We start from the raw sequence: 15,889 nt of genomic DNA, 5'->3' as shown, positions 1-15,889 counted from the left end.
AATTTTTAAAGCCCCAGTACGGAGCTTTTAACTGGATACGCAAAAGTCTCTGGTTTCTGCTGATATGTCTCTGTTACCTCCAACAGCAAATGAGCCAGTGTGAAGATACGCTATTTCTAAGTAGTCTAATTCTAATACCTCCGGAAGGCATGGTCGGGTCGGACCACTGACGAAACGATACGAATAGATAGGCTACATTACCTCATCCATGCACGCTGCAGATAGCTGCTAAAAGAAACACCACCGCTTTCGTCCGCAGGGGTCGACAAAATCAACACTAAATGAAAAGTCTGTACAGGGGCTTTAAATATTTTTGAAATTTTTTGAAATAAAAGTGCCAATTTGAATAGCTAGTATGCATGATTATCATACAATCGACAGACACTGTTGATATTGGCCTTGGTATCAGTTTACAGGTCTTAACTTTTAGCTGAATTTGGTACCATTTCATATTAAAAACCATAGATGGGTAAAAACTAGGATGGTGATTCGTAGGCTAATGACAGATTAGACAAATGAAATGAGTTTGTAGCAGGATAGATAGATAGATAGATAGATAGATAGATAGATAGATAGATAGATAGATAGATAGATAGATAGATAGATAGATAGATACTTTATTGATCCCAAGCTGGGAAATTACAGTGCAGCAGCATTGCACACAGACACACAGCGACGATACAGTGACAATAACAACATATAGTAGCCTAGCCTATACGAATATAAAGGACAAACTATAGGTAGCCTACATAATAAAATAGCAAAATAGCAATAGCAAATAAAATAAAATGTAATGTACAAAAGTATATACAACAAATCAAGGTTTGTATCATGTGTGTATTATTGACAGCAATAGAGGGCCCCCAGATTTTTTTTTTTTTTTCCTTGTAGATTTTATTTTGAAGGCCACACCGGATGTCCTCTGTTCCTCGTGGTGTTGCCGGCAGTGTGTGCAGCAGCAGCAGCAGCAGCGCAGAGAGCCTGAGTGAGCCGAGAGGCAGCAGCAGCAGGACCGGAGCAGAGAGCCAGCAGTCTCAGCTTCATGCTTCGTCCTGGGCACTTCACCTCCGCCGCCTCCTCCTCCTCCTCCTCCTCTCCTCTGTCGATAATATTGTGACATTTATTTATTTTATTTGTATTATTAATATTATTATTATTTAGTTTTTTTAAAAGAAGCAAAAACAAGTTGGAGGGGGGTGGGAGGAAGACGAAGAAGGGGGCCGAGTCATGGAGGAGCTGTATTGCCTGGAGTCGGACCCTACCGTGAAAGCCCAGCCTGACCCAAACATCCTTTATGATGACAGAGTGTTGCAAAGTTTATTAACAATAGAGGACAGTTATATACCTCCATGCTCGTACTTCACCAGGGTCCAGAAGGATATTCAGCCCTATATGAGACGAATGGTTGCGGGCTGGATGCACGAGGTTTGTGGACTGGACTTTTTTTTTTTTTTTTTGTCATGCATTGCTGCTTTTTTTTTAAGCTAATGGCAGTTTTTGTTGTTATTTTGCATGTTTACACACATTTTTGGCTCATTTTTCAGTTCATAGAGAGTTGTCATGGATGTTAACCTATTTGACAATTGCATGACAATGACTCACCAAAGGCGTGGGAGAGTCGGAAATTCCTCCACGAAGAAAATTAAGCTTCAAAGAGAAAATAGCCTAGCTAAGATATTTACATTGTGTTTTACGACCAGCTAGCAAGCTCAGGCGACAAAGGAGAAGTTTGGCTTAATTTACACAGTCGAAAACCCGACATTTTCCCCTTTATTGTAATTATTATTAATTTTTTTAAAAGTGTCACAGCCTCAACAGCAAAGCAAGGCAACGTGAAGTGGGGGTGAACAAAAAAACACTTTCATTTTTGAAGCTAAATGGTTGCACGGTTGTAAAGCAACACGTAGACAACATTGTGCATCGGTTTTGAAGCTCCTATATGGTTTATTTTTATTTTTAAATATTTTTTTAAAACTCGACAAGCCCCAACAAGGAAGAGGAGGCACAAGGGAGTGGAGTTGAGTTGAGTGGTGGTGGTGGTGGTGGAGGGGGGGTTTGCTGAACGACTTCCCATTGAAAGTAATTTGTTTTCTGCCTTGTTCTGACTTTGCAGCTCATGACTGACTTAAAGACATGTTAAAATTAGTGATTTAACCTTTATATAAACCCCCAAGACAAAACAAGCGTGGAAAAATCCCACCCCCCACCACATTAACTGCTCCTCTATGTATAAATAACCTAGTTTCTTTCCTGCCTTTTTAATATTTTGTCTTTTTTGTGTGTTTGTGTGTTTTTATTTCTGTCTCCTTCCAGGTGTGCGAAGAGGAGAAGAGCGGAGAAGACGTCTTCCCATTAGCTATTAACTATTTGGACAGATTTTTAGCGGTGGTGCCCACCAGAAAGAGTTATTTGCAGCTCCTGGGAGCTGTGTGCATGTTCCTGGCCTCCAAGTTAAAGGACAGCCGGCCACTATCAGCAGAAAAACTTTGCATGTACACAGACTACTCCATCACAGCACGAGAACTGCTGGTAAGACTTTTTGAAAAGACCCCATTCATTCATTCCTTCCTTCATTCATTCATTCATTCATTCATTTATTCTGTCATTCACACATTCATTGATTCGTGGCATCTTAGAAATGCAGTGTCACATTCTTAGGGATGATTTATATAATGCTAATAGCTTAATCTGTCTCACAGGAAGTATCCCATTTTCCTTATAAGAGGAGCTGTGCACAATACAGCCACATCCTTTCTTTGGATCCATGTGGACTGGAGCGGCATGTGATGATGCCATCTAGTGCCAGTTATGCAGCATAGATTTTCTTTCTTTTTGATTTATCTTAAAATATATGGACTTGCTCTGTTTTTCCAATAGTTATTGAAGGATTTATACTATAACAACAGCCGCAGTGCGCTAGAATATCACGTCCACACACATCTGTCTGAGGATTAAGAGGAGCATTTTCATCTTTAGGGTGTTCACAGCAATAGTTTTGATTATTTTACCAATATCTAACTTGTTAATCGATTTTAAACCAGGAGACAAAGCAACAGCTGCAAGTGACCATACATACCATTATCAATTCATATTAATCATTTGTTCTGTGAAATTAGGTCCGTATACAGGCTCGTTCTGCAGCTTTCTCACGTACCACAGAGTCCTTATAAGCAGATTGGATTTGGTGTTTTTATGGTCAAACTTTCCATGATTCAGACTCTGAGATATTCTGCTAAATATCACATAGACAAAGGAAAGTAGAGCTGAATTGAATCATGGTTTGACAGAAACTTCTCTGGTGTCAGACTCTCACATGTGAAGATTTTCAGTTTTTCTTTTGTCTTATGAAATTATAAACTGAATATCTTTAGGTTTGGGACTGTTGGCTGAACAAAACAAGGAGTTTTAATGAAGACAAATGGCACATTTAAAACAAAACAGACTATTAATTACCGCTGTCCTCTGATGTTTTACAGACAAAATGATGACTTGCATCCCAAAGAAAAGCAGCAAATCCTCCCAGAGTTTATGTTTAAAGACAAAATAACCCGTTATTCTCATATTGAAATAGTTGCAGATTACATTTATGTCCCTCGTTTATTCAGTAAAATCGCTTCAGCTCTCGACCATATGATGGTTTAAGGGATAGACATGCTTTTTATTTCAACCAAGCAGCTCCACATGCTCAGTATACATCCTCCCCGTGCTGCCTGCAGCTGTTGAGGGAAATGACAATCGTCCCATTTGATGCTCCATATTGTCGTAAGACTCCAGATTCCTGGATATCCTCACAGGATGCACAGAGGACGCGGCGAGGGCCAGGGAAAGATGTTGCACTTCTTCCTTGAAACGAACACTCTGCTGCTGCTGCTGCTGCTGCGGCGGCTGCTTCAGCTGGAAGAGAGAAGTTAAAGGGGGGTGGAGGGGTGTGTATGAGTGTGTCGGGGCAGCTGTCCAGGAAGTGAGCGCACCGACGGCAAAAAAAAAAAAAAAAAAAAACCTCCGCCCTGCTCATCTCACAGTCGACAATCTCCTGTGGGGATAAACGGGTTAAATGCAAGCATGTGTGCGTCAGGTTATGTACTGGAAACCCACGTAAAAGTGAGCGATGGCTGACATTTCAGACATCAGAGAAGCGTTCGGCGACGGGGCGGGGGGCCGTCCCTGACTGACGGAGCTGCTGGGGTTTCACGGTTTACTACGCTTGTTTTTTTTTAGGTGACATCTCCCATAGAGGAAGTGAGAAGTTGAAATCATCAGCACTTTATTCATCTCCGGCCTTTTAAAAGAGTCTGACACATGCAGCTCACTGTCGGCTTGTACTTCCAGTTAACATCTGGTTTATTGATATGCACAGGAAGGACAAAGTCATAGAAACACCTGTCAGTGTAACGCCGTGCTACAGTTTTAAACCAACTTGGGACAGAGTCATGTTTCAAACTTCAATTGATTGTACATGAATCTGGTCCCGGACGTAACGGTTTTAATGTTAAAAGATGATGATGCTGCGAGTGGAGAAATCGCTTCTTAGGAGTTGTCGTAACCGTTTTCATTCAGGACCAAGATGAGGAAATGCTGCACATGTTAGAAAATGTGTCTGGATCTATGATTGTGAAACAACCTAGTTTTTTAAAATTCCGTTTATTCACTGAATCATGGTTCGTGTGAAGGTTCGGGAAAGATTTAGGAATGTGCACTGCACGTATATTTGTGGTTGCTTTAACCTGTAGAGTGACATGAATGGCTCGATCCTGGAGCAGAGCTTCAGGGAGAGTTTGTGAGTCAGTGGTTATCTTCTCTGTGTGGGAGTAAATTGTGTTAGTTGTGACGATGTTGGTGACGTCTGCAGGGGTCTCTGCTGGAGTTCTTCGGTGCTATGTTGATTTTGAATTTGACAAATTTCAGCGCATATATTTTAAACATTTAGCTTTTTAAATGGTCGGGCACTTTGATGCACATTGACTCATGTTGAGTCACAAATTTAACTCAATCTTTACAGAGACACTTAATGCTCTTACTCATTCAAAGTCCTTAAACCTGCAGCAAACTGACTCTGTTGAGAAGATGTGACTCAACACATGGTGGAAAATTAAATCATTAAGTGTGTGCATCTTTTTCTGCCGGTGCAAAGAGTGACTGCATGAAGAGTCAGCTTTGTGCTGCTGCTGCCTGTGCACTGCAAACTCATGCTAGCTGTTTGAGGCTTGTGACAGGAAGGAAGGGGCTAGCTGTCTCATTGGCAGGGCCTCTAAGCGGGGCAAAGCTTGTCACATGCCGGCGATATGAACACAAAGGATGCGAGGAATGAGAAAGGCACGCAGATAATAAGATACAGCGAGGAGAGATAAAGTGAAGAAATGTTACTCTTCTTACAGAGCCATTTCCTCTGGGAATGGGGATGGACTGTGATCTTTTTCACGGTCAATGGAGGCATGGCAGCACGCCATTTAACCCTCTTGAGTGTGCCAAGAAACTGTATTTGAACTGATCATCTTTTATGTGTTTTTTCTTTCTTTCTGTGTCTCTTTTAAAGGACTGGGAGCTGGTGGTGCTGGGGAAGTTGAAGTGGAACATGGCCTCGGTCATCCCCAACGATTTTATAGAGCACATCATCCGCAGGCTTCCGCTTCCCAAAGACAAACTGGCGATGGTCCGCAAACACACGCTCACATTCATCGCCCTCTGTGCCACAGGTAACGCCGTTTTTTTTGTGTGTGTTTGTGTGTACTATTCAGTGTTGGGTTTCAACATTTTAGCAAATTCGCCCATTGCCATGATCCCTATAGTTTTAGGAGTGGGTTCGTTACCTTTAATTGTCGGTGCAAGCTATTTTTAGAACGGCGGAGCAGAGCCGCGAGCTGCTCAGAGCTACGCTACGGAGGCTAATGGGATTTCTTGGTTTCCCTCATCAAACTCATCAAATACACAATCCAACAACTCCAAAACGCTCTGGTGGACAAGTTGTGACCTGCACATTCACCACGCTATGAGATAATAACAGAACGTTACGAGACAGAGTTGTTTTAGAGGTAAATTCATGCAAAACCACTGATGCACGTTATAATAGCTTATAGCTAAAATAGCTTGCACCGACTATTAAAGGCAACGAACCTACTCCTAAAACTATAGGGATTATGGCAATGGGCCAATTTGCGTAACGGTGCATTTGTATTGTCATAACGGCGTTGCAAGGGGGGAAAAAGTAACTTCTTTGATAACTCGTTACTGAAAAAAGTAGCGCCGTTTAGTAACGCCGTTATTTTAAACGCGGTTATTCCCATCGCTGGCCCTATCTATGTGCTTAACTCGCTCACACGTTCGCTGCTTTCGCTGCCTTGCTATTCCAACATCCACCAAGAATATTCCCACACACACAAACATTCTCCCATCGTGAGTCATCTGTGACCTCTTTCTTCTCTCAGCGCACTCCTCTGGCTGCCTTATCCACTCTCTCTCTCTCTCTCTCTCCTCTCCGCAGCCTGTAGTAGGGGTTTTCTACGACAGCAGGAGTGGACCAGCTGCAAAAAGCTGCTCAGAGTGGTCATTTCCATGTTTCTCTGCTAAGTGCCTGAGAAAAATCCTATCAGCGCGTGTGTTTAGATTATCCCCGCACTGGGGTAATGGTCGTGATTGTATCATACTGTAAGTTTTACTCCAGCAAACACACACACTTTGATGTATGACTCAGGTGCAGCTGAAGTTCTTGCGCCGCTCTGCCGGTGTTGTTTGTTGACAGAGCAGCTTCCAGGTTTAAAAAGTCAGGGCAGCGATCCAGTGATCTTCCTTCCTCCTCCCATCCTGGCCTCATGTCCAGAATAAACTCTGGAGGGTTCTGGAGAAGCGCAAACTCAGATGTCCCCTCAGGCCTCCTCCCCTAGGTGAATTTCCATGGCATTCCTCAGTCTATACCAGGAATCCCTCTAATATTTTCATATCCTGGACAGAAACACGACGGCAGGATCACCTAATACACATAATATACAGCGCTCATCTGTCACAAGGCTGCCTTTTCATCTGCTGCTGCTGCTGCCATTCGGCTAATTCAATGAAGGAAATAAAACAAAAGGAGGTCACTTAAGTGCAGCGAAATTCCTCACGAATGCCAGTGAAGTCATATCTGGCCCAATAACCACTTGTTTACTAGAGCTAGTTATTGGAACCATAGTTCTCCTTCAATGAGTTTCATGCCCCGTTTAGCACAGTTTTTCAGTGTCACACGTTTTTGGGTGTGTTTCTTTTGGTCGCCTGCTATTCATAAGCAGCTAGTTATATCCCGAGCACAAAGCAGCCACAGTGGAAAAAAAGGAGGCCTGCTGTGGTTCTGCAGTAATGTAAATGTTTGGAGTTTTATATGGAGTTGAGATGTTATTCTTATGATGGAGGAGCTCCTCCTATGGACAGCTGGTCCCCGGAGGAGAAGATGGGCGTAGCGAGGCGGCGGGCTGCTCTCCAGGGTTTAATCAAAGCTCTATCAGGCCACCAGGACCGGGTTTTTTGCGCTCGGCTGCTGCAGCTCTGCGTCCCGGGTCGGACTTGTGCAACACTTTTTGAGATCAGTGTTCGTTGTGTTGTGTTGTGTTGTGAGACCGGAAGAAGCCTGTGTGTGTTGTAATTGTGGAAAAATCACCAGGGGCTTGTTTCAAAAGAAAAAAAAGTTAATGCTAAAAGTAGCTCTTAACTTAGGAGGGGTGTGTCACTTCTGACTTTTTTCCTTTTAAAGAAAGTAAATCACAAAGCAGTTTGGCACAAAAAGTAGATCCTAACTCTGAGAGGAGGGTGGAGGTAGACCCACTCTGCCGCAGGATGTTTTGCTTCTCGTGTCACTTTTGGATCAAATACGACGATAACTACAATTTCTTTAAAGGGATAGTTCAACATTTTGGGAAATTGGCCCATTGCCGTGATCCCTATAGTTTTAGGAGTAGGTTTGTTACCTTTAATTGTCGGTGCAAGCTATTTTTAGAACGGCGGAGCAGAGCCGCAAGCTGCTCAGAGCTACGCTACGGAGGCTAATGGGATTTCTTGGTTTCCCTCATCGAACTCATCAAATACAATACACAATCCAACAACTCCAAAACACTCCGGTGGACAAGTTGTGACCTGCACATTCACCACGTTATGAGATAATAACAGAATGTTACAAGACAGAGTTGTTTTAGCGGTAAATTCATGAAAAACCGTCGATGCACGTTCCCGTTGGGGGCAGTTTTTTCGGCAAGCAGTCTCTGCATTTACCTGGAAAACAACTCTGTCTCACGTTGAGAAATCCCATCAGCCTCCGTAGCGTAGCTCTGAGCAGCTCGCGGCTCTGCTCCGCCGTTCTAAAAATAGCTTGCACCGACAATTAAAGGTAACGAACCTACTGCTATGACTATAGGGATTATGTCAATGGGCCAATTTGCAAAAATGTTGAACTATCCCTTTGAGTCTATAATTACTATGGGGGTTTTATCAATAGTTCATCGACGATTTAATGGCTGTAACATGTTCAAGTATCAAAACTGAAGCGGCAGAATCAAACACGTCGTCTTTTTTAATCTAAACGTCTCCTTTCTAGTGTGGTGCCTACATTACCCACAATGCATCTCTCCCTTAAACCTCAATCTCTCATTTATCTACTGAGCTCTATAGAGCTTTGTAAGGGATGTGATTTCATTTCGTGTTCACTGACCCGAATCGGTCACCTGTTAACTATTCACTGTAGACGTAGTGAGGTCATTAAACATGACATCATCCGTAGCAACGGGGTCAAACACGTCCCTCCTCTCGGCTCCGGACCTCTCGGTTCCTCTTCTTCTCCTCTCAGCAGGAAACTCTTGAAACTTAGTGAACTCGAGGGGGTCATCTGGTCAGAGGAGATGCTTTGTGGGTAACGACCCCGCAGTTTCCCATAAAAACGACAGTTGGTAGTCGTCAAGGTGAGAGCTGGAAATCACAAAGTGGATGTTGCTGGTTGTTTGGCGTCACGGCTGCCCGCGCCGCACCGCCCCTCCTGTCTTCCTCCGCCATCCAGGCCTGTTCTCGCTTAAAAAGCCTTTTTGGGGCTCGGATGCGGACTGGGGGGAGTCGTTCCTGGAACTCATTGCTCAGCGAGTAGGAGGCTTCCTACTCTGCTTTTCTAATCACGGCTGTAGTTTGTATGAAGTGAAGGAAACCACACAGGTTCCACCATGCAGCAGCCGCTCGCTGTCGTCTGTTGAAATTCAGACTGTGGGAAAGTCGGGTTCAGCTGCAGAGCTGGAGATGATTCAGATGTTTGCACCTCTCATCTCTCTCTCTCTCTCTCTCTCTCTCTCTCTCTCTCTCATACTTCCTCTGGGCTGATTCTTCGTGTCACGGCTACAAATGTGATTTCCGTGTGTCACCATCATGTCCTGGAGCCGTTGCTTGACTAATCGAACATTTAAAACTCTTTTTTTTTTCCTTTTGCCAGATGACCGCCTCGCCATGAATCCTCCTTCCATGATCGCCACGGGCAGCATGGGAGCCGCCGTTTGTGGCCTACAGCTGGACCACGCCGACCAGAGGCTGAGTCGAGACAACCTGACAGACCTGCTGGCCAAGATCACCAACACAGAGGTGGTGAGTATACATGTATACCGCGCTCGTGGAGGTTTTAATACCTGCCAGAAGTAATTGCTCAATAGTTTCAGCGCTGCACAACAATGCGTCGTTAATAACAATCATTGCAAAATCTCACGACAGCTGCATAAAAGGCTCTTTAGTAAACAACAGCGATGACTTCAGTAGTGGCAGATTGAAGCTATTTACTCTTCATGGAGAGAGGGAGAGAGGGAGAGGGAGAGCGAGCTCTTGGCTCTTGTCTGGGGAGCCAGACTGCTGCTATACAGAGCAGCGGCAGAGGGAATGTCTTCTTAAAACTCAGAGCCCACATTCTTGTGGTAGGACACATGCAATTTCTTTGCATGGCTCCCACTTTAGCTGTGTGCCCCTCCTGGTGGAGGAATATGTTCGTAATGATGATGTGAAAGGAGTTTCTCTTTCCCGTAAATCGCCAACGAAGAAACTGAAAGTTATCCAGGCCGACCTCACACACGTGCAGGGTGATAATGAATCTAGAGATGGACATGTAGATGGAGTGAAAGTGAACTTGAAAATACTTGGACTTGAATGCATCACCGCCTTTAATGGAGTTTGTAATGTATACAGATGCCGTGTTACAGATACAATGGAAGTGAATGGGCCTCCATAGATTGCATTGAGTGTTAAAACCTCCACATGCCATCATAATAAGCTTTTCTACAGTTTATCAGTGTGCAATTAAAAGCATTTTTAATTCTGAGTGGTGCATGCACTTTATACAGGTGCTGTGTTATAAATAAAATAGCAATGAACTGAATTACATGAACAAAACAAACATAGATGAACCATATTTATCCCAGTAGATTCAGAAGCCCAGAAATCCCCAAAAAAGTCACTGGACCACGCGCAGGAACAACACGGTTTGCCTTGTCTTGCGGTTACGTTGCCATGGTGAGTGCCCCGCAAAAAAAAAAAAAACAACAACACTGCAGCCGTCACAACAGGCGCCCCCCGACCGCAGCAGCCCATCAGGTTCCAATTATCCGTACATTTCAAAGGAATGCTGGCCTCTTTTGCGAGCCTCGGTGAATTCTTTAAGATCCCTGCAGCAGCCGGCTCAGCGACGGCCGGACCTCCCACATCTTCAGCAGCACAGAAAGAAACCTGCAGCGGCCGACGGACAGATGGACGGACGGCAGAAGAAGTAGAAGAAGATCCTATTTCACAAGAGGACGTGTCCAAAAACATCCGGTCCCACTGTCCTATATTCTGTTTTACACCCAAACTCACAGGGGTCGGGGTGCAGTAGGTCAAAGCCATTTCCTCTAGGCCTCCACTTGGGATTGACCGTACTGTAAACCCCGAGAGGCGGAGGGCTCGAGGGGTGGGGGGGGGGGGGAGAGTTTCAGATCTACTTATCTGTCCGCTGATAGACCACAGAGCTCTTAAAGGAATAGTTCACCAAAAAAATTTAATTCTCCCTCATGCTGATGAATACTCCGGAGTAGTTTTTTATTCCTCAAAGTGCATCTGGTTCGTAGTCCAATGAAATCCTTATGAGAGTCAATAGCGCCCAACACAAAAAGGTCCATAGAACTACACAAAAACCTTGTAATATTCCTCCATACTGCTCGTCCGCTGCAATCCAAGTGTCCTGAAGGGATATAGTCCAGAGTTAAGCTGAAACTACGTTATTTAGGACATTTTTACAGCCTTTACAGTCCTGTATTGCGCTCTGACGTTCACGCGCCCCAGGCAAATTCAATACAGGACTGTTTAGGCTGTAAAAATGTCCTAAATGACGTTGTTTCTGGTAAACTCTGGACTATATCCCTTCAGGACACTTGGATTGCAGCGGACAAGCAAGGTTTTTGTGTAGTTTTATGGACCTTTTTGTGTCGGGCCCTATTGACTCTCATATAAGGATTTCGTTTTGACTACGAACCGGCCTCCCGGGTCTCCAGATGCACTTTGAGGAATAAAAAACTACTCCGGAATTTCATTTTTTGGTGAACTATTCCTTTAAGGAGACTGTAACCCCCTCCTCCCTCCCTCCCTCCCTCATACCTCAGACATGCACACAGGTCTCGTGTCAGGGAGGACTCGTGTGTCCGCCGACCGCCGGCTGGCCGCTCCGCGTTGTTGGTATCGCACTGTACTGGTACCTATTGTTCTGGTCATGATGCAGACACGGACAGGACCACCTACCGCACACACACACACACACACACACACACACACAAAAAAAAACATAATTCCCTGCTGGTATGCCACGCCATGTGACCCAAGCTGCTGTTAAACAACTCAGACATCAGAAACGCCAGGTTTTTTTTTGTTTTTTTTTAGTTTCTGCACGTACAGGTGGACGAATGAAACTCTCCACAGACTGAGCGTGTTGTATCATCATGTAGAGAGCAGCTGAGGAAGAACCAGCTCAGTGTGCCGTCACGCAGCCGCTCATTCTCACATCCATGGACCGTAACGTTCTTTTACAGCTCAGTGTAAAACTTTGAATTATTGATATTTACAGTGAATTACAGGCTCCGGAAGGAAACATTTGATGGGATGAAATCATTTTAGATGCAGACTGACTGAATTATAGTTTTATGTCTTGCATTTCTCTTCAATATTTTGTGTATGAAAGAACATACTTTGTAATATATTTTGACTTCTGTCCCATCCTGTCTCTTTTTTCTTATATTTTTTGCTAAATTATCAAAATAAAAGCTGTGTTTGCTCACCATGCGATGTTGAGTGGTTACAGATTTGGGCAAAAAAGAATTCACCACCATGTTGTTTGGTTGGTGAGTAACTGTCTGGCCAGTCTTGAAAGCATTTAGGCACATGGAGAGGCGTAACGCGAGTATGCATGTGTAACAACGTCTGACCCTTTTTCTTTTTTTTTTTGTTCCAGGATTGTTTGAGGGCGTGCCAGGAGCAAATCGAGCGTGTGCTGGCCACCAGCCTGCAGCAGGGCCAGCAGTACCGGCAGGAGACCGGGGTCAGAGCCGGCAACAAAGCCAGGGAGCAGCAAGACCAGTCCAGCACCCCCACAGATGTACGCGACGTCAACTTATGAGCTCGCCGTCGCCGCCATGGGCCACCGCCTGACTCACACGCCGCTCAGAGCTGTCGACCAATGAACTAGTGAGCGAGAGGGGGTGCTCGCGCTGCCAGTATCTGCATCGTCACCGAATGAGCGATGGTGTGACAATCGATGAACTTTTAGAAATTAAGAAATGTCTAGTTTTTTTCCTTCTTGCCCCGTTTACACCCGGCTGGGTGTATTTTCACCTTTTTAAAAGAAAAAAAAACGGGCCACAAGTAACCAAACAAGCTATTTAAAGAAAAAAAAAGGTAATTCTTGAAAACTTGATAGTGCCTTAGGTTTCCCAGAATGGAAACCTGAATATATTTTCTTACTTGAAAAAAAAAATAGCCTTATTATATGAAATATACATGTTTCTTTTTGATAGAATTTAGCAAAAATAAATGTTATAAATGATGTATATTTAGCTAGCATTTAGTTATGTTACTCTTTTATCATCATTAGCAAGCAGTTATCAATTACCAGTTTTATTGGGGTTTTCCTCGTCTGAAAATCCGTATAGTCGTGATTGAAATGCTGATAATACAGTACAATGGCATTTACTAAACAGAGCTGATATCCACCCGGAGGAGCGCTACTGTAGTTAGCTGCTCTCTCCATCTATCATACTGTGTGCACCTGTAGCACTGCTTACTATTTATGCTGAAGAGTGCTGGCCAGGAGGAGTGGGCTGGGCCCGCTCGCAGAGGAAGGACACGAGGGAGTCGGGGAGGAGGAGGAGGAGGGGGGCACCGGGCTCGAGGTCTGCAGCAGCGGTGGCTAATAATCTGAAAGGTTCAAACAGTAGACAAGGTCAGTTATTGAAAAAAATCCACAGACCGTGTGTGCGTGTGTGTGTTAACAGGACTGTGTGTACGTGTATTTGAGTTCAGCGAGACCACACTTTGTTTGTTGTTCTGATTTTGGTGTCGCTCCTACATGTTTGAAAGTTCTTTAGAAGTGTTGAGTAGTTAGATTAGAGGAGGTTTTCCTTTTTTTTTTTTATATATATAAAGCCTCAGTCAGGTAGCCGTGATGTCAAGTTACTAGTAAAACAAAGGAGATTTGTCAAGTTTTTACTGGTTTGAGTGAGGAGGAAGGATGGAATGAAGATGGATTGAGAGGTTTTCTCGTGAGTGAGGTTTTTTGGAAAGGATTGGCATGTGGAAAGTGAGAAGGGGAGAAAAAGTCAGACTTCTGGATCGACGGGCGATAGCGAGAACAGTGAGGACGTAACCTTAAGCTTTATGATGTTTCTGCAGTTGCACGATACTTGAGTGACACACAGAAGGAGGAAAAAAAAAAAATCCGAGATGATGTCTGCAGGATCAGTTTTGGGTGTGTGTGCCGCAGTTTCTCCTGTTAATCCATTTTAAACATTTAACTTTTCGGAGAGAGGGCGATTTTGTAACAATATTGATGCACTTTTAAAGAAAAATAAACGCACTCCTTAAGATTGGTAAGGGGACGGTAATCGAGGAGAGTTCAGTGGGTTGTTAGGGTCATTTATTTTTTTGTTTTCTAGGTTTTTTTTCTTTTAAATTATTTGATTTTTTTCTGGGCTGGATTCCCATGGGGTAACGCACGTTGTCTTGAAATCTACGCCTCGACGGGTGAGTAGATGTAGGATAATGTGTGTTTTAGTATAATAGTGTAGAAACTACATAAAGCCAAGTCACATGAAGACTTTGTTCTTTTTTTTTTTTGATTTAGTGCTTTTATTTACTTGAATTTTTTTTTTTTTTAAAGCCGTGTCAAAAAACGTTCCAACAACAGATAAACACATACTGTGTCCAAAAATGTTTAGCTGTTTTGTACGTTAACTGCTCTCTGAACTGAAATATTACAGAACTGCCATTGATAGGACTTCTCTCCATTACAGACATGGGTAGGATGGGGGTTTACAGTACATTGTGTCAAAGTTTATTTGTGTATATAACCTGTTTCCCCAAGAGCAGAGATGCAACAAATCCTCGTTTGTTTCTGCATGTTCTGTTGTGCAAAAGCCAAATTTTCAAGTTTTTGTTTTTTGTGTTTCTTTCTCTACAAAAAAAGAAAAAAACTTGCTTTAAACAGACAATATGTTTTATGCTTTTAAAGGTTTTGTGTATAATTTGTGAGACATAATTCCAAAGTGAGAAAAATAGATTATACACATTTTCTTGCTGCTATTTTGCTTTTCCTTTTCTAGTCTTACACAAAGATGCCTTATTGTGAGTCACTTGTGTGCTGCTATATTATGAAAATTGTATGTAACGAGTCTGCTTTTCTTGTGTATGTGTACTGGAGGGAACGTAACATAGTTTTCGGTGCGGGACTGGAAGTACTTGTGTTTGCAAATCTTTTTTGATTAGCATGTTTTATTCTTTTATTGTTTCATTTGTATCTTTATACTCTATCATATTCTTGCTGCTTCTTTGTTATGTTTGTGTACCTCAGGTTAATTTGGACAGATAGAGCGATCCATCTCTTCATTACCTCATCACACGTCACATTCACATTGTCGTTTTCACTCTGAATTTGTTGGACGGGTTTCACTTTTTTTTTTTTTTTCTGTCTGGATGAGAGGAACTATGGTGGTTCTTCTCGTTAAACCAATCAATTAAGCAAAAATAAATAAGAAAGAGAAAGAAATAATCAACCACCAGATTTCACTGAGCAGTTAAAAGTGCCTATACTTTAAAATAGGGGTTTCATTGCATCTGGTGCTAAGTCAAAAACAGCCTTTACTGTATGTTATACATGTACTGGAAAGACAAAAAAAAAAAAGTTGTTGCTTTTTTCTACTTGGAGTTTTATTGGCATGTTTAGACCAGTTCATTGAATTTAAATTAAGTATTGTTTATTTTTGAGGTACCCATTTAGTCTACGTTTAAACCACAGGACTGTTTTTTTTGTCATTGTTCGGTGTGGTTGTTTTGCAAACTCATCCCCCACTTTATCCATGTGCAACCACACAATGTACCTCAAAAATGTTGTCCTCAATAAATTGGCTAAAATCATGTGACTGGTTGATTTGTCTTCTCACCTACTGTATCTGTTTTTTGATGACTGTTGGATTTTGTCTTCATGCTGTTGGGCTCCTGCCTCCTTACGGCCATCAGAGGGCGACTAAAACATTCAAACATGGAACAAGTATTTCAAGAACAAGTGCTACTGCTGTTTTTATGGTGTAGACATCAATACACAAGTTCTATTTGGTATGACTGCATGACATAATAAACATCCTACCTGAGAAGGAGAAGAAAACAAGTGGTG

The 15,889-nt window shown here is 43.0% G+C and overlaps 1 protein-coding gene across 1 annotated transcript; it reads left to right on the top strand.

The window, feature by feature from the left end:
- Positions 1-998: 998 nt before the first annotated feature.
- Positions 999-15,606, top strand: LOC311006277 (G1/S-specific cyclin-D2-like). The gene is made up of 5 exons (XM_083999047.1): positions 999-1,425; positions 2,314-2,529; positions 5,534-5,693; positions 9,434-9,582; positions 12,458-15,606. The coding sequence occupies exons 1-5, from the start codon at positions 1,228-1,230 to the stop codon at positions 12,620-12,622; spliced, it is 888 nt and encodes a 295-aa protein (XP_083855173.1). The 5' UTR covers positions 999-1,227; the 3' UTR covers positions 12,623-15,606.
- Positions 15,607-15,889: the final 283 nt, after the last annotated feature.

The sequence above is a fragment of the Trachurus trachurus genome (assembly GCF_905171665.1).
Source record: "Trachurus trachurus genome assembly, chromosome: 23".
NCBI lineage: Eukaryota > Metazoa > Chordata > Actinopteri > Carangiformes > Carangidae > Trachurus > Trachurus trachurus.
The sequence above is the reverse complement of the archived record's forward strand: the minus strand, read 5'-3'. Positions and strand labels throughout refer to the sequence as shown.

What these genes read in the sequence shown, in the direction of transcription:
- LOC311006277 (XM_083999047.1), top strand. Translation starts at nt 1,228, where the DNA reads ATGGAGGAGCTGTATTGCCTGGAGTCGGACCCTACCGTGAAAGCCCAG. An exon ending in CATCGCCCTCTGTGCCACAG is followed by an intron (nt 5,694 to 9,433) that starts GTAACGCCGTTT and finishes TCCTTTTGCCAG; the next exon opens with ATGACCGCCTCGCCATGAAT. An exon ending in AGATCACCAACACAGAGGTG is followed by an intron (nt 9,583 to 12,457) that starts GTGAGTATACAT and finishes TTTTTGTTCCAG; the next exon opens with GATTGTTTGAGGGCGTGCCA.